Source organism: Idiotropiscis lumnitzeri, chromosome 3, assembly GCF_059441095.1.
Source record: "Idiotropiscis lumnitzeri isolate Australia: NSW breed Sydney's pygmy pipehorse chromosome 3, RoL_Ilum_1.0, whole genome shotgun sequence".
Taxonomy (NCBI): Eukaryota; Metazoa; Chordata; class Actinopteri; order Syngnathiformes; family Syngnathidae; genus Idiotropiscis; species Idiotropiscis lumnitzeri.
The window spans coordinates 17,497,238-17,523,544 of record NC_142393.1 but is presented as its reverse complement, the minus strand read 5'-3'; the positions used below and the strand labels follow the sequence as shown (position 1 = coordinate 17,523,544).

General features: G+C 39.2%; 1 protein-coding gene across 3 annotated transcripts in view; it reads right to left on the bottom strand.

The window, feature by feature from the left end:
- Positions 1 to 26,307, bottom strand: part of klhdc8b (kelch domain containing 8B) — an 82,190-nt gene that overhangs the window by 52,723 nt on the left and 3,160 nt on the right. For 2 of the 3 annotated variants that reach the window (XM_088291705.1, XM_088291708.1), the window contains exon 2: positions 4,829 to 5,262. In XM_088291705.1, the coding sequence (XP_088147831.1) occupies positions 4,829 to 5,262 (434 nt within the window). Of the gene's footprint in view, positions 1 to 4,828; positions 5,263 to 6,063; positions 6,476 to 26,307 lie in introns of all 3 variants that reach the window. The other variant, XM_088291706.1, reaches the window with a different exon arrangement.

Sequence of the window (26,307 nt, the reverse complement as noted above, 5' to 3'; positions counted from 1 at the left end):
CTGTTAATTTGCACATGCACACAGCACTTTACAGAGGCTCACTGAAATACAAATGAATGAATTCTCGTTGTGACGGTAGAACACGCATACATATTTACAACAAATCTGATTAAAGACAAAAACACACTTGTTGCCAAGCAACATAAACGCTTGCTTGTTCATCCAGCAATTCTGACATACAAACGAAAGTCTGAAGACAGACAGAAACAGAGCAGGGTGAGAGCTGTGCAACAGGTTCAAATGTCAATCATAAGAGCACCACTTATACAATACAGTACACCAACCAAGCAAAGAGCTGACGAAGGATGAAAAGCAAGTAATTGTGATGCAGAGAGAAGACGAAAAATCAATCAGAGCCACTGCACAATCAATGGTAACAGCCAATACAACTATTTGGACTGTCCTGATGAAAAAAGAAACCACAGAAGGAACAGGCGTCAAAGGGGTAGACGAAGGAAAACAACAGCAGTTGCAACAGAAACATTTTGAGAGATGTAATTGGGCCCCAAAATAACAGCAACAACCTCCAGAGGGCAGGGGTGAATGTGGCAACAATACTCTGTTCGTAAGATTTCATGAATCAAAGTACAAAGGCTAGACCAGGAGAAGCTACTACTCATTCGCAAAAAAGAATACCAAAGCCAGGCTGGAATTTGTCACCTCATTTGAGACAATGTCATGACTTGGGCTTGCATGAATTCTTCTGGGAAGAAGTCACTCAGCTTTGGTGATGAGAGCAGCAAGCAAGATCAGTTGTCTGCAGACGCATTTTGTCTGCCAATTTAAAGTAAGACGCCACCAAAGTGAGTGGGAGAGCCTTCATCGTGCCGTAAGCTACAGATGACCCAAAACACGCTGCCAAAATAACACAGGCGTTAACTAAGGGCAAGCAGTGGAAAGTTGAAGACGTAGACCAAGTCAATTTTTAGACTTAGACCCAATAAAGCATACGTCTCGCCCGCTCAAAATGAAACTAAGTGGCGTACCCCCCCCTCTAAAAAAAGTTGAAAGAGGCAACAGTGAATGTCTTGAAAAACAACAAAAAAAGGATGTAAAAGTTTAAGTCATAATGCAGGTTAATGATGAAACTGTGTGTGTTTGGTGGTCTTATCTGACATAGTCTTTAGCACAGCTCATCTTCCCTCACCCTGCTGTACTCCTGTCTGTGCCGAGGATGGGGAGCACGATTCAAACCAGCCACCATTCATTCCCTTCGAGTCACTTTTGAAACTGACTGCGCTAAAACAAACATCCAGTCAGCTTTGATCTGCCTCAGTCATTTATTGTTGGCCAACAAAAAAATATTCGTGAGACGACCAGTGAGCTATATTATGCCCACCTTTAAACGGCCAAACAAAAAGTATGGCCATCTCAGAAACCTAATGTATATTTTATTATACATGCAGCAAATTTCATGACCTGCGCAAATAGTGAAACTAATTTCCAAACACTGCTACTTTATTAGTGTTAAGACTGGATTTAAGATGATGCAATATTGCACAGCATGGTCTCATTGGAAAGATTTCACAAGCAAAACAACACTGAAATAAGTTAAAAAAATAAAGTATGTTGAGTGCTTTTCCGAAGTCCTATGACCCACAATGACTTGAGACCTACTTTAGGCCCCAAAGCCAGTTGGTTGCTGGTTAATACTTGTGTAACATACTGAAAGAACTTCTTCCCAAACCTTTGTCAGGAAACATTAGCACCGTTCAATCAGACGTACAGTTGCAAGTGCAATGTGGCTCATTGCAAGGGAGTAAAGAGTAGCATTCCTCTTTTGTATATTAAAAAAAAAAAAAACGCAACACATACTCTGATTGAATCACATTACCGGTAATTTGTGTACGTGTTAAAGCTGATATGAACAGTTCTTCTCTAAAATGAGAGAAAAGTCAAAACTTTTTTTGAACACATTAAGATTGAGAAAATTAGTTGTTTCAACAAGATAAAAATATATATCTGTAAAATGCGCTGGCCTGGGTAAATATATAGTCAACAAAAAGAGCTATGTATATCATAGGTATCAAACTCAAGGTCCGGGGGCCAGATCTGGTCCACCACATCTAACGTTTACTTTGTGACACACCAGATCAATGGCAACATTCTACACCAACACAGTCCCTTCATACAAATGAAAATGTGCCGGCAGCTTGACAGGTCAAGTAGGAGGATATAACCACCAGAGGCTTTACTACTCCAAGATTGGACGTTGTGAACAGGCCATGGAAACATGACGTCTTTGTTTGAAAAGCAAATATCTCAGCTAACTTCTTGCTGTGGCTCCACACGATCCGGTCACACATCTCCCACAGTGATGAGTGTCAGAACCAGCAGCTAGCCACACCAACAGATGTACTCAGACTTGCACCCAAAATCGACATTTGTTCTTTGGATTGACAGTAGCAATCAACTTACCAATTAATTTGAATCAGTTTTCCCGAAAAAAAAAAAACGCATCCTAGTCCAAAAAGCTTTCCTGCATCAATGACTTATTTGAAAACTTCAGTTTTGACCTGGTACTTTGACAAAACAACGTCAAAGTATATGGAACATGAAAAAAAATGTGACAAACAACAAAAAAAAAACAATGATCACTTTGGTAAAATCTAAATAAAAAGGGCTCAAAAAAGATGCAGAATACTCAAAATGTTCACGAGCTGAGTGCACCCACAGGCCGTTTGACCCAGTGCATACATTATATAACTGGCCCAGCAGGGTCATTTTCAGACTCAGAAGATGCCGATGACAAGCTGTCGGTAAATATTGGTCGCTCCGTTTTTATTGTTTAATTAAAGGAGAAACCACAACGAGCACACATCACTGCCAGAAAGTCAGTGATGTATCTCCATGGTGTCATATACACCTTCTTCAATAATTCACTGTCTCGTTGGCACCGCCCAGATTTTCAACGTGTAATACTGAATCTATGATCATGTGCATTCATTTCAGAAACTGTTCATTGCCACGCGGTTATTTTATATTTGAATACAAGATCCTGCCCCATAAACTTTAACTTACAGGGTGCATTTCCTTTTTGGTTTAAAATAGCTTATTTTAACTTCAAGGATCCCTTGGCTTGCCTTGACAAACTGCTTGGATGCACCTTAGCTTGCTTTCATACTATTTTTTTCATCTTTAAATTCATGCAATGTCTCTTATGTTTTTGGGGTTGTCACAGTTGTCACAGTCCAGATACATTATCTACTCCCCTCCGACAGGGTCTAAACAGTTTATTTTCTTCTTCCTCCCACTCAACTGTCATGTGCACAACTTCCTATGTGCAAAGACAAACACACATGCACGTACACGCAAGCTGAGACAGTCTGCAGAAGTCTGAAGAATGAACAGAAGCTTCACTATGTTTGTTCATCGGCTGTGGACTGTGTGACATCTCTTCTTCACGTGCAGTTTGACATTGTGCTGATGCACACACGCGCGCACACACATACAAATATCCTGTACTTACTTTATGTTTGTCCACATACAAACGCCTTCATCAAAAGTTGCAAATTCATAATGAGAACATTGGGACTTCTGTGCAATTTGTATTGAGCCTGAATTTTATTTAAAGCAGCACATTTTTGACTTGTGTAAATGGACATTGATCTCAGCACCACTCAGTTTTAATTACAAGCGAGTAGAATCCACTCCAGGGACTGAAGAAGGCTCCTCATTCAATCAACACAGCATCTTCTCCCCACATAAAAGAAAACAAAACATCTAATTAATTAAGTCTGCAACTTGACAGGAAGGACTTTTAGTCTGCAGCTATTTTTCCTTTTTTCTCTCTTGCCATGACAAGTTTGAGAGAACATCTTCCTCATGAGTCTGAATTAAGATTTGTCCATAACTCCTTATTGTGACCAATGTTTCTTTTTTTAGACAAGTCCTTTCCACATCAGAGAGAAAGTGCTGCTGTATACAACAGCAAAAGGGCCTCAGCTTTTAGGGTGGATTCATTCTAAGTGGAACAAACAACTGAGTAGTGTCTAGAAAAGCATGATAAGAAAAAAGTAATGCTGGTGTTCTAACCTCACAGAGACTATAATAGATAGAGCAGGGGTCACCAACGTGAACCTCACGGGCACCAAGTAGTCATCAAGGACCATTTTTGCTCACTTTGTATTCAGCGGTGGTTGTCTTAACGTGCTCTGTAAATACAGCCGAGTTGAGTAATATACTGTAAAATTATTGAGAATAAAAATGGTTTTCTGATGTAATAAAAATGAAGTTAGAGTACATAAGCAAAAGAGCGCCCCCCGTAATAAAGCCCCAACCGTAAACACCAGATGAGCCAATCCCTGTATATTAGTCTTATACATCCAAAATGATTATACAAAATTAAATCTGTGCATATCTGAAAATGATCAATAGTTAAAGCTAATTTTGATATTAATATATATATATATATATATATATATATATATATATATATATATATATATATTAGTTATATACTTCAGTGAATTAAAAGGGCAACTTTTTGGGGGCATGTTAAATGAGATGTACTGAGCACGGGATTACTTTGTTGATTCTGCTTTTGATTTTGTTCATGTTTATCACGCCTTCGTTTTTTTTTTTGGAAACAAAGAAAAACTGTTGTTTGAATTAAGTATCCCTAAAACACTTAAATATACTTGATTATAGAGTAAGACAAAATGTAATGATGCTCAGCTAATTTCTTAAAAAGACAACATCAAATACAAAGAACAGCAATTAATCTGGGCACACCTATCTGAACAACAACAACACACAAAAAAGTCAAACCAACCCAGCAAAGTTCCATAACTTGCTTTATCTCAACTTAAAGTATCAGCAACCGTACCTTTCTGCGCAGTCGTGATGCCCATGGACGGCTGCCCCAGACTAGCCTTCGGCTCCCATTTGCCCTCATCTGGGTGAAAAACGTCCACTGACGCCAACGGGGTCTGCTGCTGATTCATTCCTCCCAGGACCATGACCTGTCCGCCCAGCGCCACGGCCGCAGCTCCTGCCCTTGCCGTGGGCAGTGGCGGCAGCTGGCTCCACGTCTGGCTCTCCACGTCAAGCACCTCCACGCTGTCTAGGGGCATGCCAGTCTCACTGCAGCCCCCCAGCACATAGAGTAGACCTTCTTGGTAGATGGAGGTGCAGTAGACTCTGCGCTGGGACATGGGGGGGAACTTCTCCCAGTACAGGGACTTAACAGGACTCACCGCCATCTCCTGCACAGGCATGTCTCCGAGACTGAGAGGAGGGGGGACACCATCACATACCAGGCTGAAAGGAGGAAGGATGAAAGGAGGGTTAAGGGAGGAAAAAGTGAAAGAACATCTGAATGGAAAACAACTAAAATGGATTTCAATAATGCGTTTGACCTTCATCAAGGCTGAACAATCAGAATCAAGTCACCATGCCCCATCTCCAACATTCATTGCCCACACCTCACGCCTGAATTGATCACTGCACACGTGTGCACCTGCTTGTCCGAGTGCACACTGGGAGCTCGACAAAGCGTGCAAAAGTACCCTATTTTGTCGAGATTGGGGAATAACTTGACAATGTGCACCTCATGTGTTGGTTCTGGATGAACCCTTGCAAATGTTTCCAATGCATTGTGGCATTGTTTTTATTTGCATCCTCCTCATGGAATATCTGCGTCAACTATTGTCAAGCAAGTATGCACAAATTGTACGTCTTTTTGGACTCAACCTGCACTTATCTGTGACATATACTGTGAAAACATTGCCATAAACGTGAAATACATCAATATAAAGGTATATTTCTCAGCGCTTATGCACTTTTCTAAGCAAAATTAATTACTTACTACCAATGAAAGTCACACACAACTTAATAAAGCCTTTCTTTAAATTAAATTGGATCATTTTTACACATGATTAGAGTGTTTAGGAATCACTGAACTCGATAACCAATAAACAGAGATCAAAACATAATTTTAGTTTGGCATAGGTTAAAAGCGGATGCACGCTTGCATCCAAGAGAGGAAGTGTACGATGCAAGGAGGGATGTGGCAGATAGAGCGGAGGAGGTAAAAAAAAAAAAAAAAAGTGTGAAACTCACCCCTCTTCCAGATGTCACGTCTCCTCCTATATAAATGTTTTATTCATTCGGCTGTTGGTTTGTGTGTAGCAAAGCCATCTGCCCTTCAAATATTTTCCCCCGTTTTCTCTGGCCGTGTCCTTTCCTCAGTGGGTCCTGCTAGGAGCTTATTTGGACTCGAATATATTCTCCAAGATGGGTGTCTTCAGGTTTAACAACTAATCCCACAAAAACCTCAAGAAGCAACCAATCTTAAAAAGGACGCAGGGAGGGTAAATGATCCACAGTCTAAAATGAAAACTTCACAAGTGCAACTAAAAGATTTCCCTGGATGTCCAAAAAAGCTTTTCCTGTCTTAATTAGGCAACATCTCCATATCCTGAAGGAATATACTCTGACTCATAGGAGCACGTGTCCCTCGATGAGACCCAACCTGCAAAAACACACAGAAACAAAATTTTAAATGATGAGTCACAGTAGGAAAATCGTCTAAAAGGAAATGGCAAAACATCCCATGATAGATTATAAGTCTGCACAAAAGGACAAGGGGGCGTGTTTTTACTGGATGCAAATGGTTTCCAAATTCAAAAATGCAAATGACCTTAAGACATCCTACACTGCTGATCATCCCTCCTTTGATGTAGTTACTAAGGCAACGTATGAACCATTGTTTGCTTGTTATGTTTAGGTCACTTGAGATATTTACAAGATTCAGCTGCGCTGTGTTCAAATCCCATTCAGCAACAGCAACATTTTCCCTAGTGGAAAATATTTGAACAGATGGAGCATCAGAGCAAGTGACAAAACCAAACACTCAATCCATCTTGCGGTTTCACATTACCGTATTTTACGGAATATAAATCCCACTTATTTAAAAAAAAAAAGTCTAGGTAGGCCATTAGTTACATCTACACGCTCAGGTAGCTGCCAATGCGAGGAATGTGAAGAACTTTGCGGTAGGACCTTGATGCTTCTGCTTTATGTAACGCAACTGCCTCAGTATGAGAGCATGGACAGCGATGTTCCGAACACATTAACCTTTTCTGTTCATGTATATTTTTCCATGTAGCTGAATTGATTTGATTGTGTTTGCATATCTTACAAACCATTCAGTTTGTTTTCAAATTTTTTATTATTGTTGTAACTTGCCTTCCAAGATGAAATGTCTATTTTTTTAATTTTTAATTTTGTCAAATAAATTACACGCAAAAAATGTGACTTATACTCCAATACGACGTAGGTATGATTTTTAGATTTTTTTTCTACCGCATTATACATTTTTAGGCTGGTGCGACTTATCCTCTGGAGTGACATATAGTCGGGAAAATATGGTGCATGAAAATATATGGCGACAATCAAAAAGGAAGAGATGGATGATGGGATCAGTTAGGATTATTCTTGAAATTAGTGAAATACAACTTTCGTGATTTTTTTTCTTTCAACATGTTCTTATATCTCTTATATAAGAGACGTTTGTGGCTTTACTGTTCATCTTGAAACTTCAGTTTCAGTATTGTTTTACTAATAATAATAATAATAATATTGCCTTTATTAGTCCCACAATGGGGAAATTCGAGATTCGAACCCAGGCCCCCTGGCGAGACTGGGTCCTGAACGCGGCGCCTTAGACCACTCGGCCATCCTTTTGTTACATTCTCCACCACGTTACATCACAAACTACCGATTCAGACTTCACGTCCAAGTCATGTATGAAATTGCAACTAGTGGCTGTACTGTCCGGACCAAATGTGGATGTTTGATGCTGTGGTACGCACAATGTTTGCCATTCAAAAGAGAGACGTTACAAGTTGTCAAATGTTGAAAATGGGACAGAGTAGACAAGCAGGTGCAGATGAGAGTAGAAAGCTTGAGAGAAAAAAAACAAATCCTGCTTCGTCTTGGATGCCGAGTTGCCCACATACTGCAGCTGTCTCGTCACCATGGGCATGACTTTGGGGAAGTTACAAGAATTTAATGAATGGCTCTTAAGTCAGCGTTAGCAGAGGTGCTGTGGGAGAGTCGGTTCACTCTTGTGTCTCGTTAGATGATTAAACTCTATTATTCCTACAGTGAGTTGATTTAAGCAATTAAGACAGCTATGCTTACAGAATGTGCTCTGTTCATCTACACTTAACTTTGGTTTGTTCAGCCACAGCACTTTTTAGAATTCAAACATTTGCCATAACAGAATGCTATTCAACTGATTGATTGACATGACGGTGGTAATTGCTAAATTTTTTAAGGAACCAAATAGAGACTTTTTTGAAAGCAAAAAAATGGCAAAGTCAGTGATGTAATTTCAAGTCAATAGAGCTGTGTTTCCCAACCTATATTCAGCATCGAGACGGGGTAAGTTGAGCCATCTCCACCTCCAACCCACACACACACCCAACATCGCCAAGCCTTCCCTCCTTTTATCTTTCAAACTTTGACCCTCATTATCCGTTTGCCTTTTTCCTCCCTCACTACTCCATACTCCTTCCTTTCATGTATTCGTCACTTCGCTCCACCAAGTTGGCAACCTCTCTACTTTACTCTACATTCAATTTGTCCAGGTGGCAGAAGAATATAAACACACTTTCCCTCTTTCACTTCCTTGGCTGCTTTGTCAAGGACTTCAGTGGAGGCTGAACAGGTTCATTTTGCGCTTAAACACAAGGGGCTTAACTTCCAGTCAGCTCAATGTTTTATGCCCTTATGCGAAATACTTGATTTTTTTTTCATGTCAATGTGAACAGGAAAAGTCAGATTTTTGTCAGATGTAACCCAGGCCTCCTTGTACGTGGATTCAAATCCAATGCCAGTGCAGTCTGGATGCTCAGGTCATGCTCATGCCACCTATACATCATCAAAAGCAGAGATGGGCATTTCATCCCAGGGATGAACACTACATCTATTTTTTTTTTTTGTATGACTAAAATCTTTTTGAGTCTGAGTCCTTGATTTTGGAATCCTCGTCTACTCGGGAAATCTGGAAGTTACTGACACTATTAAACTCCTGTAAATTGAGGTATTAGACGGAAGAAGTAGCACATTTTTGTGAATTAGTTTAAAGTCTACTAGATAGACTGCTCATCTAAAATCCCTCATTTTAGCTCTACAAATAGTTTATTTAGTGCATGACTTTTTCCATTTACATCATTCATTCATGCAACTTTTTTACATCGTAACACTATTTTTGTTTTGGTTCCAACAGCTCCAAACACTTTCTGGACTTCTTACATTGTACTGTATTTAGATTACCAAGACACACACAAAAAAAAGGAAAATAGTAAAATATTCAGACCGATAATGATCTTTTAAGAGTACTCCTTCTGCTATCAGCCCTCTCTGATCCTCATGTAGCCTTTTTCTAGCAAAGGCACAATTACATGAAATAGGTCTTTGTGAATAGGAAGCAAGCACCCCTGAAAAGGCAAAGTACACACACTCATATACACCAAAAGAAGCTTAGAGATTTAGAAAAGAGGTCGAGCTATTTTGAGGTGCCCATGAACTTTTCCGGGACTAAATTTAACAACGGGAATGAAAGCTTCCGGCTGAATAGCTGCACAACAGGAAGCCGAAGAACGAAAGAAAGATGCTAAAAATGATTATTGGCATTCCCAGCATGAAGCGCCTACTTGTAGATTACTGGTGGACTCGCTGGCTCAATGTATTTTTTTCCCCAGGAATCAATAAAAAGAGAAAAGAAACACCTTGACGAAATGATCAGGAGCCAATAGAGCAAAATGTTAAGTTCACAAACATGGTTGATGAGATCTGGTCACATGGACTCAAAATCAAAAATGCTGAATTACAAAAGTTTAAATGCGCATGTGAGAAAGTGGCCTTCCAAGTAATAATGATCCAGCCCTCATCCGGCTTGACATACGACCATGCCAATGGCCTGTATGGATTCTGATCACTCGGCCCTGAGGGCGGGTAGGCACACAATCGAAGCCCCCACAACCACAGAATGAAGTTGTGGAGAAAGCACCAAGTCGCCGACTTATTCTTGTCAGCTCGTGAGAGGAACTGTGTGAAACAGTCCGGGCTCATTGCCAAACACAAATGAAGTAAAGCTGCTCATTAGCACTGTTAGCTAAAGTTTGTGCAGTCAACGAAACACAATGTAGCTCTGCTTATTTTTAAGCTTTGACAAAACAAGTGTTTCACTCCTCCATGTCCAAACTGAAAATTAATGCCACTTGCCTGAAGCTACCACTGGATAATTTAACCATATTTCACCACAGAAACACTTAAAAATATGATTGAATTTCCACTTGTGAATTAGCAATGTTGTTCAATTGGATGTACACCTTAAACCAAATTTTATTTTACCAATTTAAACCAGCCTCGGGACTCAGTTTTCAAAGAAAAAAAAAAAGTACTACTAACACAAGCAGTTGTACCTTTGAGTGAATGTGCCCTCACATTTATAAGGGCCTTTTTTCTTTTAACATATGCTTACATAGTGGAAAGCCCTCAGTGGTGATTTTCTTTTGGGCTAAAATAAACAATGATGAAGAAACTCAGTAACTTGGAGAGGGTTTTTACATAGCATGCTCTGTCCCTAAATATGAGCAATAGTAAATAAATGTATAGTGCAACTGCGATTTTTTTAACTGCTGCTGTGAAATTAAAGGGTAACACAATTCTATTAATTACTAAACTATTAAAAGAAAATTGATAAAACTGCAACTAGCCGAAGACCTCCAATTCGAAATGCTGTTTAATTTCAAACCGCTGTCTTGCATGACATCACGAGAGCTCACTTGACTGAGCTTTTCTCCGTGGCTTTCTCACGGCTCTGATCCATCTTCCTAAGGAAGGAGAAACTTCAACGAGGAGTGTTCAAAAGAACAATAAACAGGGGAAATGACAGCCGTAGGTAGAGTCAGAAGGAACTCTTAACTCCTTATCAGAGTTAACAGTTTTTCCATCTCCCTGTCACACAAGTGTAAATGAAATCGACTAAGTTTCCAAGATGGCCAAAAAATAGTGCAGACATCTTTAAGAGGTCAAGCCAGCATCTGACTCGGGGCAGTAGATCTCATCTCCAAATAGGAAGTGCGGCACACTCTTGAGACGTGGCGTGTAACAAAAGGTCAAATTTGTATTTCACTTCCCACAACACAAAGCAGGAGAGTATCTCCAAACTGAAAAGTAAAGGGCTTTTGTAAAAGATGCTTGGTCAAATGAGGTCAAGACTTGAGTTTTATTTTTTCCATGATCTCCGGAGATTCATCGTGATGGCTGTTTTCAACGCAATAGGTCCATCCCAAATTTGATAGTCTGTTACTATGACCCTACTCCTTTTTTGTTTGCTAAAGTCCACATCCGGAGTTAAAGTCTAATGTAGCATCCATAATCCAAACAAGAATTGAATAAACTTCCTCTGTCCTTAAATTCATTACTCTCCTAACAACTTGGAATGTTCACTTCTTAACTGTGTTCAGCTTGAGCTTAATGGATCTCAACGCAACAAGAAGTCGGGGTCGGACTTCATAACCAGTCAAGAGGACATATGTTGCATTGATATATGAAGTCCCTTTGAATTCAACTAGACAACAGTGGGTAGTCCCCACAGAGCAGTCAAGGACAAGAAAATAAGCAAAAGCCTCAAAAAATTACCTCATTGATCTGCTACATGACATTCTTCAAAATCAATGGAGTGCTTTGTTTGACTTAACAAGATCAGAATTAGAGATTAGTTTAAGATTGTGCCTTCCTGCTTAGCTACAAAGACTGGCTGTTTTTTTTTCTGATAGAATATCCTACAAAAACAGACTTATGGGGCATTTCACAGTTATTCTTCAAACGCTTCGGAAAATGGATGGATGGATGGACAAAGAAAGCCACAGAAAAAGTCAAATCATGTAAGACAGTGACAGATTCTGGCTTCTTCACCGGAATCACATTCCACAATAAATCATGTTAAAAGAAAAAAACTGCAGCAAAATGATGTGGCACGCAGCGTTCAAGTCTGGTTGCCATGCAAACATAGGTATGCACCTCCACCCACATGGAGAAAGGGTCTTGCTGATAGCTGCCTAAGAGCGCTAATGAATGTTTTTTTTTTTTTCTTTAGTCATGATGCCGTGATCCCTATATAGCTTTGCCGCAGCTTCTTGTTTGACATGAAGCACTTTATGTCATCTTTTATCAGGACTTTTAATCACATACAGTAAGTTGCGAGAGGGGAAAAAATAGCACATTGGTTTACTTGCGTTACATAATACGATACAACAGTTCAGAACATTATCACTCTGGAGTGCGGTGGGAGATTTATGTCCTGTCTCAAGTATTAAGATGTTGGCATTACTGTCTGACCGTCTGCGATTAACGGCGTCCACATGATTCCAAAAGGTATTTTAGAACAGGAGAAGGAAACTTGTTGCTATAGTCTAGATTGCTTCCAGGGTAAACATGGTGTCAGGCCCAAATGGAAGAGAAGGATGCAGGACGTACGCCGTCTGCTTTGTGACTGAACCTTTTCCAACTTTCTGCCACAGGTTGACTGTGGCCATGGCAACCACTGAAATACCACTAAAGGAGGGAAAGATCCAGGAGAAAATCTAAAAACCATATATGGACCATTAGTCATTTTGAAAATACTTAAATAAAAATCAGACATGCATTTTGTAAATTTTAAACTGCTCAAAAGGCTGAGCCAATGAGAAGGAAAAGAGAAACTGGTTAAACAAATAATGTTACATGTTGAATAGCAACAACATCAATCAATGATCATATTAGGGGCATGGCAGTTTGTTTCTTTTGGCAGCAAGAATAACCTTGATGCAGTGCACTTGGGGTGAGGAAGGAACAAATGATTCACTTCATTCTTTTCCCCAATATAATTAACAGTCTGCTACCTGACTACACAGCCACGAGTAAGCTCTTCTCACAAATCATGAAGGTAATTGCAGTGCAAGATGACAAAAAATGAGGATAAGTAGTCCATGCATATTTGTCCCGGCTGCAGAGTATCATTTGGCTCCTAAATGAATGAAGTCTGATCTTTAAGTCTGATATCTGAGGCTGACAGTACATGAAATCAATTTGTATAAATATGAACACCTCTGAAGTAATTTCTTGAGTGTGTGACATTGTGTTCCATTCTAATTGGCCAAGTGGGCATGACATGCGACAATGTTGGCCTATGGAAGACTTTGGATCAGGGCTGAGAAGTCATCGTATATCATACCATCCACAGTCATGGTTTCATGAAATAAAACACACATCCGGTCCCATGCTTAACATATTCATAATAAAAAGGGATCAAGTCTCAGTCAATATCAGAGTGAACCCTCCCCCCTAATCTTTCCCCCTGATTTTTGACATCTATTTTTTAAAATTAATCAAGGGTCCATTAAGTGTGTAGACACGGCTCGCCAGATGCCCATCCCTGCGCTAATTCATTACGTTATGATCGGATAGTTTGGTCAATTCATTTTTATCTATTAATTGCATGAAGTCTGCTGCTCTTTTGTTTGAAAACAAAACTGTCAAAAATGTTTGGGGGAAAAAAAAAAAAGCACATAATTTTAAAATCAAGACTGTTTAGGGATTTGTCAATTATTGTTGCGCATGGTTAGATTGACAGATCAGACAAATTAATTATATAGGCCCAAAATAATGTATGTAAAATGTGCAGGTATGTTTTTTTTTTTTACCCCAGAATAATTCACAGTGATTTGGAAAACAGCTCTTCATATGGGCTTGGCAGCTGCAAATCTATTGGGAAGACGTCCTAACACACTTGGATGATTTTGTACAACATCGCCCGCATGGCACCACAACGACGGAATAGCAAACAAACAACTGAGGCAGAAAATTGCAGGGAAGATGCATTAAGTTGCCAGAAATGAAAAAGGCAGATATGTAAAATGGTCACAGTCACGAGGTACACAACAGCAAAACAAAATGACATTCTCTTGGTTCGTTGCATGGCCACTCTATGTGGAATTGTTTCCTGTTAGGCTAACATCTCCCATCAGCAACACCAAGAGGCAACACACATGCCCCTGAGCTTGAGCGTCCAATCAGTTGCTCCACTTTGTCTGTCGCCACGGAGACGGCCCCGCTGAACATCACTGACACCAACTGACAAAGGCATACTCCACTCATGTTTTAGAAACCCCGCACTGCTTGTTTCAATTACATGTGCAGTAGTAAATCTTCCTGACGTAATCCTCCTCATCCATCTTGACTCGCCCCACAATAACTGATGAATGATATCTGATTGGAAGAGGCAGAGAGCTACACTCAATACAATGTAATTCAAAACTGAGTGACCCCAATGTACATGTCCGATCCAACAGAAAAACATGAAATAGTTTTTCTAGTCCATCTTTGCTTGTGTTTCAACAAACTTTGTGACCTACGACTGACAGTGCGCGTAATCTGATTCCCACTTGTGTCATCCATCGCCATCAAGGCGGGCAAACCATGGATCAAACTAACTGAGTTGTAACACACTCGTGTATACTTTTTCTGAAGCCATCTTACAGCAGAACAAAAGTATAGCAATTTGAAAATAAATACACAAATTGCTGCTAAATAACCAAGTTAGAATCTTCTGTTAGCATCATGCATGTTATATTTAACATGATCAGAAAACAGAGAAACTCAAAATGGCAAACTGCACATTGAAAGATCAGAGTTAAGATTTAAACCTAGAATATGGCATTGTGATGCAATCTTCTTCACTGCATGTGTCTAAACTAAAAAGAAACTACAACATTATTTGTCACTCTTGGCTCATGATTGGCATTGTCAAGACACCTTTGAATTGCGATTTCTTTATTAAATTATGAACCCCACCATTTCTCCTCCTCAGTTTTTTGAAATGTTATGCTGCCAGAAATGTTTCACACTTCCAAAATCATGATGACGACGCCCATCTATGCATTTTCTATTTTACTTCTCTTCACTAGGGTCACCTTTGAGTAAATCCCAGCTCACTTAATTTCTCAGTAAAAGAGCTATATTATGCATTTTGTTCCACAATTTAAAACATCAAAGCAGCAGCGAGGTAAAACTGCAATAGATGAAGTTATGCTCACAAATGAAAGCTTGCGATTGAGTGAATCCGCAATAACCAAGCCACGAAGTAGCAGGTGAACACTGGACTGTTCAACCAAAAGCGCTTAACTTAACAAATGAACCATTTGTATTACTGTGGTTCCTCGTTATTTACATCACATGACAGAAGCAGTTTTTTTTTTGTGGTTGGCATTAACAATAAAATGAAGAGCTATTTTACATATGGTAAATTTTTCAAGTGGATCCTCAAACAACGCAGGATTTATGACTCGGGGCAGCAGAGATTGTGCGTGGGTAGATGTCTAACACACAAAGCATGCATGAGCCTCTGCTCACACGCAGAACCAAACATTGACATAGATGTACAGTACATGACAGACTACACCAGACTGCAGTGTTCTGACTCCATCTGTTCATTTGGTAATACCACAAATCAATCCAAGTTCTAATCCAAAGCAGAGTCAGGGTCACATGTCACAGGTCGCACACTCATGGCCTACTTAGCCATCGGGTACACTGTTTTGTTCATTTGTGCATTAATGCTGATGGACGGGAGATGAGCGGGGTGGTGCCCGTTGTTCTCGTAGAAACAGACAAAAAAGTCAAATAAAATATACATTTGCTAAGCAAGCATAAAAAACAATAAAGGAGGTCATATTGCAACATCAACGCTTTAGAGGAGTGAAGAAAACATCCGTTGTAAGATGAATTGTGAAAAGGGATGTTAGTCCAGAAGGAGTCCATCAGGACTTATGGCTTCAAGTGCCATGAATGACTGAGAAACAAAGAGGTGGCTAACCAGAAAACTGGACGAGAGAGAGTGGAACAAGTAGGAATGAAATGTGGTTCCCAAATCCATTTACATGAGCGAGTCGGAATATGAACTGCAGTATATCTCAGAATGATGCAGTGCATGCACGGTATATGTATAATAAAACTGTGTTAAATGAAATATGTAATAATGTCAAATGAATCCCACTCTGGCAGTGTCAATCAAAGCTGAAGATTATGATTTGCAGAGAAAGATTTCTGGAATTTGATCAACACGATTAGATGTGCGCAAGTTCCTTCAAGCATCTGATTAGATACGGATTCAATATAAAAAAAAATATTGCAGTTATATTGAAAGTTGACATTTTTTTTTTGTACTTTACTCCTGTTTTGCCTTCTCTCTTTAAACGTTTAACGATGAAGCTCAGTCAGTCATCAAACCACGACAACTATATGGAGCATTCACCAAACTAAACATTCGCCATGTCCAGGGCTGTTACCGATGAACAAATGTGAAACACGAAAAGTAGTATTTTCCTCCCAAATGTATCCCTGTACAGTACACTTTATGTGGGATATATTTACTTGTTTTATGCAACTTTGTGTGTCTATCTATAACAAACGGGGACAATTCCGGTCCACTCTGTAAAGACCAAAACAAAAGAAATGAGGAAAAATTAAAAATTAAATAAATAAATAATTAAATAAATAAATACACGCAGGTATATACGTGTGCCCAGGCATAACTGTTCCACAGCACATTCCTCTCTCTTTTTATCAAGGTAAACATTCATTATCGTATGGAAAACATTTTAACTTATGTAAAAACTACTATTCGTGTTTCATGAGACGTAAGAGACACCTCACGGGGTACAACGTGACAACACTTGATTACCAAGTTGTATGGGGTGCAAATCTGTGTCCACTATGTCATTTTAGATTGAACAAGTCCAAAATTAAAACTGTACAGTGTGTCAAGGTGATCATGCATGTGGCGTGCACCACCTCATCATATTTTTCTCGGCGTTGGTATTATACTTGTGTATACAGTTAGCGACATGAAAAGCTGTCTCATTTACAGTAGGCCATGGAGTCCTAATACAACCTTTGATTCACCTCCTTGTGAGTGCACACACGGAATTTCTCATTCTTGCCCTCAGTCAGACCCAATCTGTCACAGTACATCTTGCTATGTTGCTTTATACCGTCCGACTCTGCGACATGTGCCACAAAAGGCCATGTGGGGACATTCAGCAAGGTTTCTCTCCACGTGGCGCAGCACTTTCATAGCAGCATTCCTCCATAAATAGATGGCAGGCAACATTAAATTAAAAAGAGGAAACAACACAAGAGGGGATAGATGATGAAAGAAAAATAAACAGAAGGTCTAAGGAGGGTGGTGAAGAAAATGAAAGTGGATGCCGAAATATATTAGGTTGGCAGAGTTGACTGTTTACGTGACAGCCAATGCAAGGCTACTTAAAAAAAAAGATAAAATGAAGATGCTTTCTTGGAACTTTAGACTCTTTTTGATTACGGAAAATTTACTTTTTTAATTGCTTGTGTTCAGTTGGATCTCTGAAATGCCTGTCTGCCCATCAAGTGTTAAACAACCAAAATACATGTTTCGCTACCTTATTTCTGAAAATATGCTCATAAGCGAAATGTGTCTGTGTATGTGCGAGCTGTTTTACATTTACACAAACAAAATAACTGCCCCCACAAAGTGTATCCACACATGACATAGCAGCTAGGCTTGGCCAAGATTTACCATTTTGAAGCAGTGGCAGGACAACACTACATGGAAGCATTATCATGACTAAGACAAAAGGTAAGAAGAGCTGCAGTGTTAGCACAGATTAGAATTAGCTAACAAGACTTCCGGTGAGACTCGACCGCAGGCAGTGTCCAAATTCAAGCGGAAACACGCGGCCTTCTAATCCAGCCTTCAGATCTGGCCTTCGTTTCCATGGAAACGGGCTCTGAACGAAGGCTGCTTCGGCGCACACTTTCATAACGCCCACATTGCTCCGCTCTTACTGCTCCCTTGGCAGTTATGTTAATATTTGTTAAACACTTATTGTTGCCATTTTTCTATGTTCTACATTTATATATAAGTAAAAATATTGCTCCATTCTTCTACGCCGCTCTTGTTCTACGCATGTGTTTTGTGTTTCAAGTGGCGTATTGGACAATTAATTACATTTTGTCTTCATTCAAATTCTTAGCTGCTGCCCCCTTTTACTTTGAGCTACAGAACCCAAAATTGTTCATATTTTATTTCAATTACCAGATTTATTACTTTTAAAGGAAGAGAGGAGAGACAAACTCTCTCATTGTGTCATCCTTTTGCGAACAAATGGAGGAAGCTCAGTAAGCATCAGAAACAAGTGCCAGCAATAAAAAAAAAATTTTTTTTAAGCAATGTCAAAGAAATCCTGTTATTATTGGAAACATACATTAACATTACTTCATATACATTTTAAAATATTTATTATCATGGAAATTAGCTCTACCCCTTCAAATGTTCTGTGTCCCCAAAATGGTTCTTTTATCCATGCTGTGGCAACTAAAAACTTCGACCCAGTTGAAGAGGCTACACGCGGATTTATTTTTTAATTGAGTTGAGTGCTCAACTCTTTGCCCTATGAGACGTAAGCAAAGCTTAAAACAAATATAAAAATATGCTAACATGCAGAACTGCCCTGAACTAATTCTGGTTCCTTTTCTTTTAAAGCTTTTATTTCGGGCCCCCGCCGACCATATTTGATTTGATTGCACGTAGGCCAGGTCGGCACTTCTAATATGCAAAATTACAACAGTTTAAAAATATTTTAACCATATATACCATTCAACACTAGAGATATTAGGTCAACACCAGAAATAAAATCACTTCATCCGGATCTAACAACTCAAAACTTGTTGCACAATGTGTCTTATCTGTCTTGAGTGAGGGATGTTTTAAGATTAAAAAACATATACTTGCATTTGTAACATTTGAAAGTAATGTGCCAAGTCGAATATGTCGGTGTCTTTGGGTGCCTCCACGTTTTAAGCGTCGAAGAAAAATGATACAGATGAGCGAGGCAATTCGCAATTAACTCAATGGAGGCCAGATTTGAAGGCTGGTTCTCAAAAGCTGCATGAATTTGGACACCGCGCGAAGTTACGTCATGTGGCCAACATACTCAGGATTTGGCGGAAACGACCTATGAATTTGCGCACGGATATTAAACCTGTTCAATGGTTTGTGCAGTCCACATTGGCTACATGAGGAGGAGCCTTCCATGGTTTCGAATTGCCCTTCGGAGGACGAAGCCTATGAATATGGACACTTTGTACTTTCCCATTTGACTGCTCAATATATCCTGTCATATATATATATATACCGTATTTTCGCAGTCATAAGGCGCACTTTAAAGTCACAAACATTCCCCTTATATGCCTTTAGGTCTTCAGACTGCTCAGCAGACAGATACCTTTCACTCATCAGGAGCAATTCTCCTCCAGAAAAAGCTACCCACAATTTCTGTTCCTATAAATCTATCATCATGCTGTTCCACTCGTTTCTGCATTTTGGTCCTTGGTATGTAAATTACGCAAATCCTTACGCACAAGCCTAAATTGATAAATCCCATACTTTACGTGGGAATGTTAGTCCACATGCTTTATGCACACTTCGGCAAGTACGCGCACATGATAAATGAGGACTTTAGGAATTGAAATGGTGGAAAAAAAATACCCACCTCAACATTTTTTTTTTCTCTTTTCAACCCAACGTTCTCTCTGATTAGTCACCTTATTTACAGGTATTTTTCTTAACCTGCAATATTGTTCTTATCATTGTTTTACTTTTTAAGTAAATATTGGAACAGACACAAAAGGATCATCTGGATGTTTTTTTCCTCCTACAAAGCTGTGGAGAACGAGGGCATTATAACAGTGTCAAGCTAACAATTCATGAATTAGGAACCTAATATTTCATATAGCCTACAGAACAATTTTTTAAATAATTTACATACACAATATATATAAAAAAATAGTCCTCTAACTCTTATTGTAACCTTTTAACGTTACTATTTTGTCATTGTCAGTGTATAGTATTCTAAAACTCTGTTCAAAAATGTTGGTGATGCAATGTTGGTGGATGTCTTGTGACAGAATAGCATGAAAGGATTGTATTAATTATTAAAATTAACAACTTGTAACAGAACTTGTTTTGGCTACATCAGGACTTTGATTTGTGTTTTGTGATAGTTTTCGACTTATAATCATTTTTATTTATAGTACGGTTACAACATTTAATCATTTATGATGGCTTTAATCAGGGCCACCACCCGATTTTACAAATGTCACCTGAGCTGGTCCAAGCTGCGTGGCCCCTTTACCACCGTAGACTCAGTATGTGACGGTTGCTAGGCAACCAGCAGCGGGGGCACCACAGCTGACTGGTTGGTCATATGACCCTATTTTTTTTTTCGGGTTCCACTTGCAGTCTGAGTGTGTTTATGTTGTTGTACTAAATAAAAGGGATGCAGAGCTATGATGGAATGGGGGAATGGTGATTGTGGATATTTTATCATGCCAATCAATATAAATGTTACATTTATTACAGGGTAATGACGGAACTAGCTAAACTTGTCCGTAATCCTGTGTTAAGAATAATTTCCTTGGTGGGTGTCTGTCTGACTTCTCGTAGCTGCCAATTGTTAAGGCATACAGTATACAGCATAGTAAGTGCGGGTTGTGAACGACTATTAAAATTCTGTTCACAACTCAAGCGACAAGTGTTCTTATTTTTTCTTTTTTTGTTTTGATCGTGATAAGCGGTAAGGCTCAACATTGATGGATCGATAGATGATAGAGGGATCAATGCAAGCCATTGACTCATCGAATAGAGATTGTAAGAAGTTTCTTTGTCTTCTTATTATTTATATTTTGACTCATTCATTTATAGCAGACAATTTCGTTTTAGGTTAATATTTTTTTTACCTGACATGTTTCGGCGAGTCTTTCGCCTTCACACAGTCTGAAGAAGGCGAAAGACTCGCCGAAACATGTCAGGTAAAAAAAATTAACCTAAAACAAAATTGTCTGCTATAAATGAATCAGTCAAAATATAAATCATCAAATAGAGATTGGAGGCGGCATGTCAACACATTTAGCAGCGAATCAAATAACCACAAATAATCATCTGAATTTCCAGCAGCCTTGTGACTTAATTTTTCATGAACAAAGTCATATTTTGGTAAATTTTAGAACCTATATCTGAGCGACACGTTGCCCTGAACTTAAGCGTGCATTTTGTGGTGACAACGCTCATACAAAGCCATCAAAGAGCACACAGTTGCCATGAACTGATGCATCGCTATGCCTCTGGCAAAGTGGAGATGAAGACCACAATTCCAAGTGGCATGCATGTGTCACACAGCCACGCTCTCGCACGCAGACACAAATGTGGAAGCAATGGTTTGAAAATAATCCAACAGTTGAGCAGAGCAGGAATGTTGGTTGTGCACGCCAAACTGCCCCCCCCCTCCGCTTAAATTGCTCAAAGCACTTAAGTGCATGCCAGTCGCTGCACACTGCTGAAAAAGGTGAGATTCTCATAAATGTTTGTCATTCATGCATAATTCCAGCTCTGCTTTAATTTGAGAACTTTCCTTTATGGCAGCCATGAAAGTTAACACACAGAGAAGATGGATGTTATTCACTTGCATCCTTTATTTCCTGCATAATATCTCCATCTACAGTCTTGAAGGCCCTGGAACGTTTCATTGGAGGACAAGGACTTTGAAGCATAGTTAGCAAATTAGAAGTTCAATCCACAGAACTGATAGTGTTGTTTAAATGCAGATGTTTCCTCTGGGAAATTTGAAACGCAAGAGGCCATTCACTTGAAAATTAAATGCTGTTGTTTTATGGAGGAGGAAAGATTTGCACAATGGTTCGCTGATCCTGACCAGTGATCAATATTTACAATATAATGTCATCCTGAATAAAATAGCAAATTGGGGTTCAGTGTCTTGCTCAAGCATGCTTTAACATGGGCATAAAGGTTGCGGATCAAACCCACAACCTTCAGGATTGGGAGACGACCAATGTACCACTGAGCCATGCCCGCCCATGATGGTTAGATTTATTTAGCGGGGGAGGTTGGATGGGGATGGATGGGCGTCATTCAAACCTAATTGGCTCCACGTGAAAAAGCAATTGCCCTCTGGACCTCATAACTGGTTGTGCCGCTTTTGGAAGTAATAACTGAAATAAGCATTTGCGATAACGGGTTATGAGTCTTGCATCATGTGGAGGAATTGTGGCCTACTTTTATTTGCAGAATTGTTTTAACTAAGTCATATTGGATGGTTTTTGAGCTTCAACTTCCCATTTCGGTTATACCACAGCATATAAAATGTACTTAAGTCCGAACTTTGACTGATCCCCTTCTTTATCTTCATTTTGTTTTTGAGCCATTCAGATGTGGCTTTGTTGTCATGATAGCTAACTCGCATTTGCATAAACTTGAGGGCACAAACCTTTTCACGTAAGGCCAAAAATATAGGGTTAGGATTTTTTTCCTCTTCATAATTAAAATCATTATTTACAAACTGTATTCAACCCTAACCCATTTATTTTGGTTGTCTTTAGGGGGCAAGTATTTTTTCACAGCACTGTATGAGTATATTACTACAGGTCACTTTACATTAATAACTCTTTAGTGCTTATGTCCGAAGCTGTAAGTATAAATTGAGTTGACACCATGTTGATCTTTTTGCAGAAAAAGTCAAATATTTCTGAACCGATACATGGCATTTTGTTGTTTGACCAGTTTGAAACTGTAAGAAACCGCTAAAGTTGAAACAAATATTGGGTAATTCAGGTACCTGGGTTAAAAAAAAATGCTCAAGGGATTTTTTCTGCATCAGGTACCTTTTTATTTAGTGAAGCTAACCACAACAATTGTTTAAAGTATGCCTGACAGGAACACACTAACTTCAAAATACACTTAGCCTTACCAACTAACCAAGCCTAAGTACATTTGTATTTTATTTTGAAATCTTTCCCGAGAGCGTTTCGCGGCGTAACTCCTGATTTCACTTGTTTCAAAACTCGGTTTGGAGCCGTTTGTCGTCACAAATGTGCTACCGATTTCAATAACGCAAAGGCATCCTATTGTATGGTACTTGATGCCAGCTTTTAGCAGCGGCTCCAGCGCTAACAAGCTTTAGCTAGCGCCAGCATGCGCTAGCAGCTAGCAGTGCTCAAGCGCTCCATCAGATTACTTTTCAAGGGCAGTACACACTCTTCACACTTTGCTCATAGCCTGACAATTGCCATCCCAACTGATCACCTTTTAACAAACCAGGCAGGCTTACTCAAATGTGTGTTGTTGTTTTTTGTTTTTTTGCATATTTTTCCCACTTGCTTGGTCTAAACAAGTAATTGTTACTGACTACATTTATTTCCTTGACTTTTTTGGAGTGTTTCTCAAAGTCAGAGAGTTGCCATTCGTAATAACTTCAGTTTTGTCACGTCTGTTTTTTTTTTTTGTTTTGTTTTTTTTACACAAATTTAAACAACTGAATGATCATCCTCTGAGACTGGTGATTCCAGAAGTAGTATGTGCTCTGCGTTTGGCTTGCAACCAGTCCAGGGTGTATCCCACTTCTGGCCCACAGTCAGACTTGAGCTCGCCAGCGAACTTAACGAGGAAAGTGCTATTGAAAATGGATGTATAGATGGCAATTAGTCCTGTTAAGTCCGATAAAATTGAGAAGAACACTATCACTTCTGTATATGCCGCAGCTCCTCGTTGCAAAGCTCTCTTGTTTAGAAAACACGTTTGGGTGAAAGTCAGTGTTGGCAGCTTGAAACATCCAAACTGTCCACTGCATGCATCCCACTTAATCTTCTGATGGGAAAATTGGCTCCATTCCACTCATCCACACAGGTTTATGTCTGCAGTATCAGCTTGTGAGTGTTTCGTTCACGTGCGAGTGTCTATGCGAATGTGGGATGAATATGAAACAATCACATTGTAAAACACTGTGCTACACACTACAGCTTCATTTTTCAATTAGACGTGTCCATGGGTGATGACAAAATTTTGATCGTACGCGCCATTTGCATTTTGTTATCCAAATGAGTGCTTTATTAACTGGCAAGTAAGCACATTACGCAATGCAGTTTGCATAATAATTCAATGTTAAGAAAAGATTCTAACGAAATCCACAAGTATCACTTTTCACACTCGACCTTTGCCACCACTACGGTCATTCAACAGAAAATGCACAAGAAAGACAAAGAAAAGGTACTTTGGGGATTGACAATGGTCCAATTTCAGCATATTTGTGTTGTCACAGAATCCTTGGGGCCCTAGAAAGCCGATGAATATATCTAAGTTATTGTTATCCATCCAGCTGCTTTTTATATCCATTTCTTATCCTCACTAGGGTCACTCACAGGTGAGCTGCACATCCTCCAGACAGAAAGCTTGACAAATTTGACAAACAGTGCATACAACAAAACGTGTAATCCGATAACTAATAACTTTCTAAGACACAGGTGTCAAAATCAGATCCAACCTCGCACAACATTCGATGTGGCCTGTGAAAGCTAGTGATTTTTTTTCATAAAAATTTGAATAATCAAACACGGGCAATTATGTTATATGATGGAGGCGATAATTAGAGTTCCCACACAGAACATATTTGGTGTGTGAGAAAAAGTGAACTACCTTGTGCTCTAATCACATGTCTCATCCTTAAACAAGCATATTGCAGCTCAAGTTTGTGGACGTCATGGCTCGCAGCCAGCTTTTGGCAGATTATCAAACTTGTTAACTCATTTGAAATAGCGTCACACCAATGTGAATATCATTACAGAAGCAAAAATGAATACTGAAGTATAAACATCTTCCAGCGGCATTTAGATACGCTTCAGATTGCCAAAGCAATAACAAATACTTCTATAGTTATTGTTTTTATAGAATAATAATTCCAACTGATTAAACTGTTACTATTGCACTTCTCTGCATTCCCCATCTAATTAAAGACAAACTATTGACGTTTTATTTTCCGAAAAGGATTTATTGATGGAGTTTGCGATAAAAAAAGACCTACACTTTTTGTTATCCGCGTTAAAACAGCTCTAATGATTTTATCTTAGTTTGCATAAAGGAAACAAAAAAATCCTGTCTCTGCCCCATTTTTTGCCTCTAATTGGATATACAAGAAAGCACCACGGCCAATTAAAAACAAGCAATCAGAGAAAGAAAGTTTGACTTGCGAGCTGTCAATCATTTTGGGCACACTTGTGTGCACACTCACAGCTGGCACACCCCTGCGGCCTCACAAAAGAAAAAAAAAATCAAACCAATGACATTTAATGCGATAGTAACACTTGATTACCAATAAGGTACGTTTCCGGTGTGCCACCAATGAGTGCGCCAGTGAGTGAGCAACAAATGATGGACAACTCATCCTCGTGAGTCACACTTTTTGTCTCTGATTGACAGTTTTTCCTTGGGCACGTTGGTTTCTTCAATGTCAAAGTACAGGCACAGGATTGGGCCTGATATGAATGTTTTCTTTTTTTTTCACAGATCATATCGCTCACTTACTCCCGTCAAGTCATGTTGACTTATTTAACAAATGTGGGGGTTTTTTCAGTTTTTTTCCCCTGCCAACCTACCTTTGTAATCTTTTGAGGTTTAATTTCAAAAGGTCATCAAATGTCTTCCTCGATCCATTAGTGTTGATTTTATCAGCAACTTTTAAATGTCGTCTCAGTTTTAGTCCAGCTTCAATCGCACTTGTTTTCCTTCAGCACATTTAGTCAACCTCATCCCGTTTTTAATTAGTTAAATTTGACTCAACTATAAATAGAGAAATTTAGTCTTGATTTCAGAGCAACAACGCATAAATTAGTCAACAAAAACTGTCAAAAATAACTTTATATATAATATAAATTACATTTTTGTCAGCAGATATGGAACATTTTCATGTATGAAAATGTAGGTGTTTTGAATTATGTGGGCCCCATTACTTTATTTTAACTGGATGAATTGTTTTAATTTGGGCACGTTTGTGTAGCTGCCCAGGCGATCTTTAGTTCGCATGCAGCTCCTAGATTAGCACCTTGTCTGCTTTAACTAAACTGACTACCAAACGGAAAGCAGGTTTCCACTGAACCCGACCAGTAGAGCGTATCTCAGGTAGCACAAACTCAACTTCACACACACAATTACATCAAGCGACCACTTTTGCTTCATGCTAGTAAGTTAGCCAGCAGCGGTTGAACGTTCTTGTTTGAACATTTAAGCCGTTTGTTACTTTATAAACAACCACCACCAAACATTTTACTTACCACAATGTCTTTGAGGTGAACTGTGACAAGTCGCTACAAGTTTGTTGTTTCCAGTTTCTATTTAATTAACTACAATTTCGCCTTGTCTTCATTAGT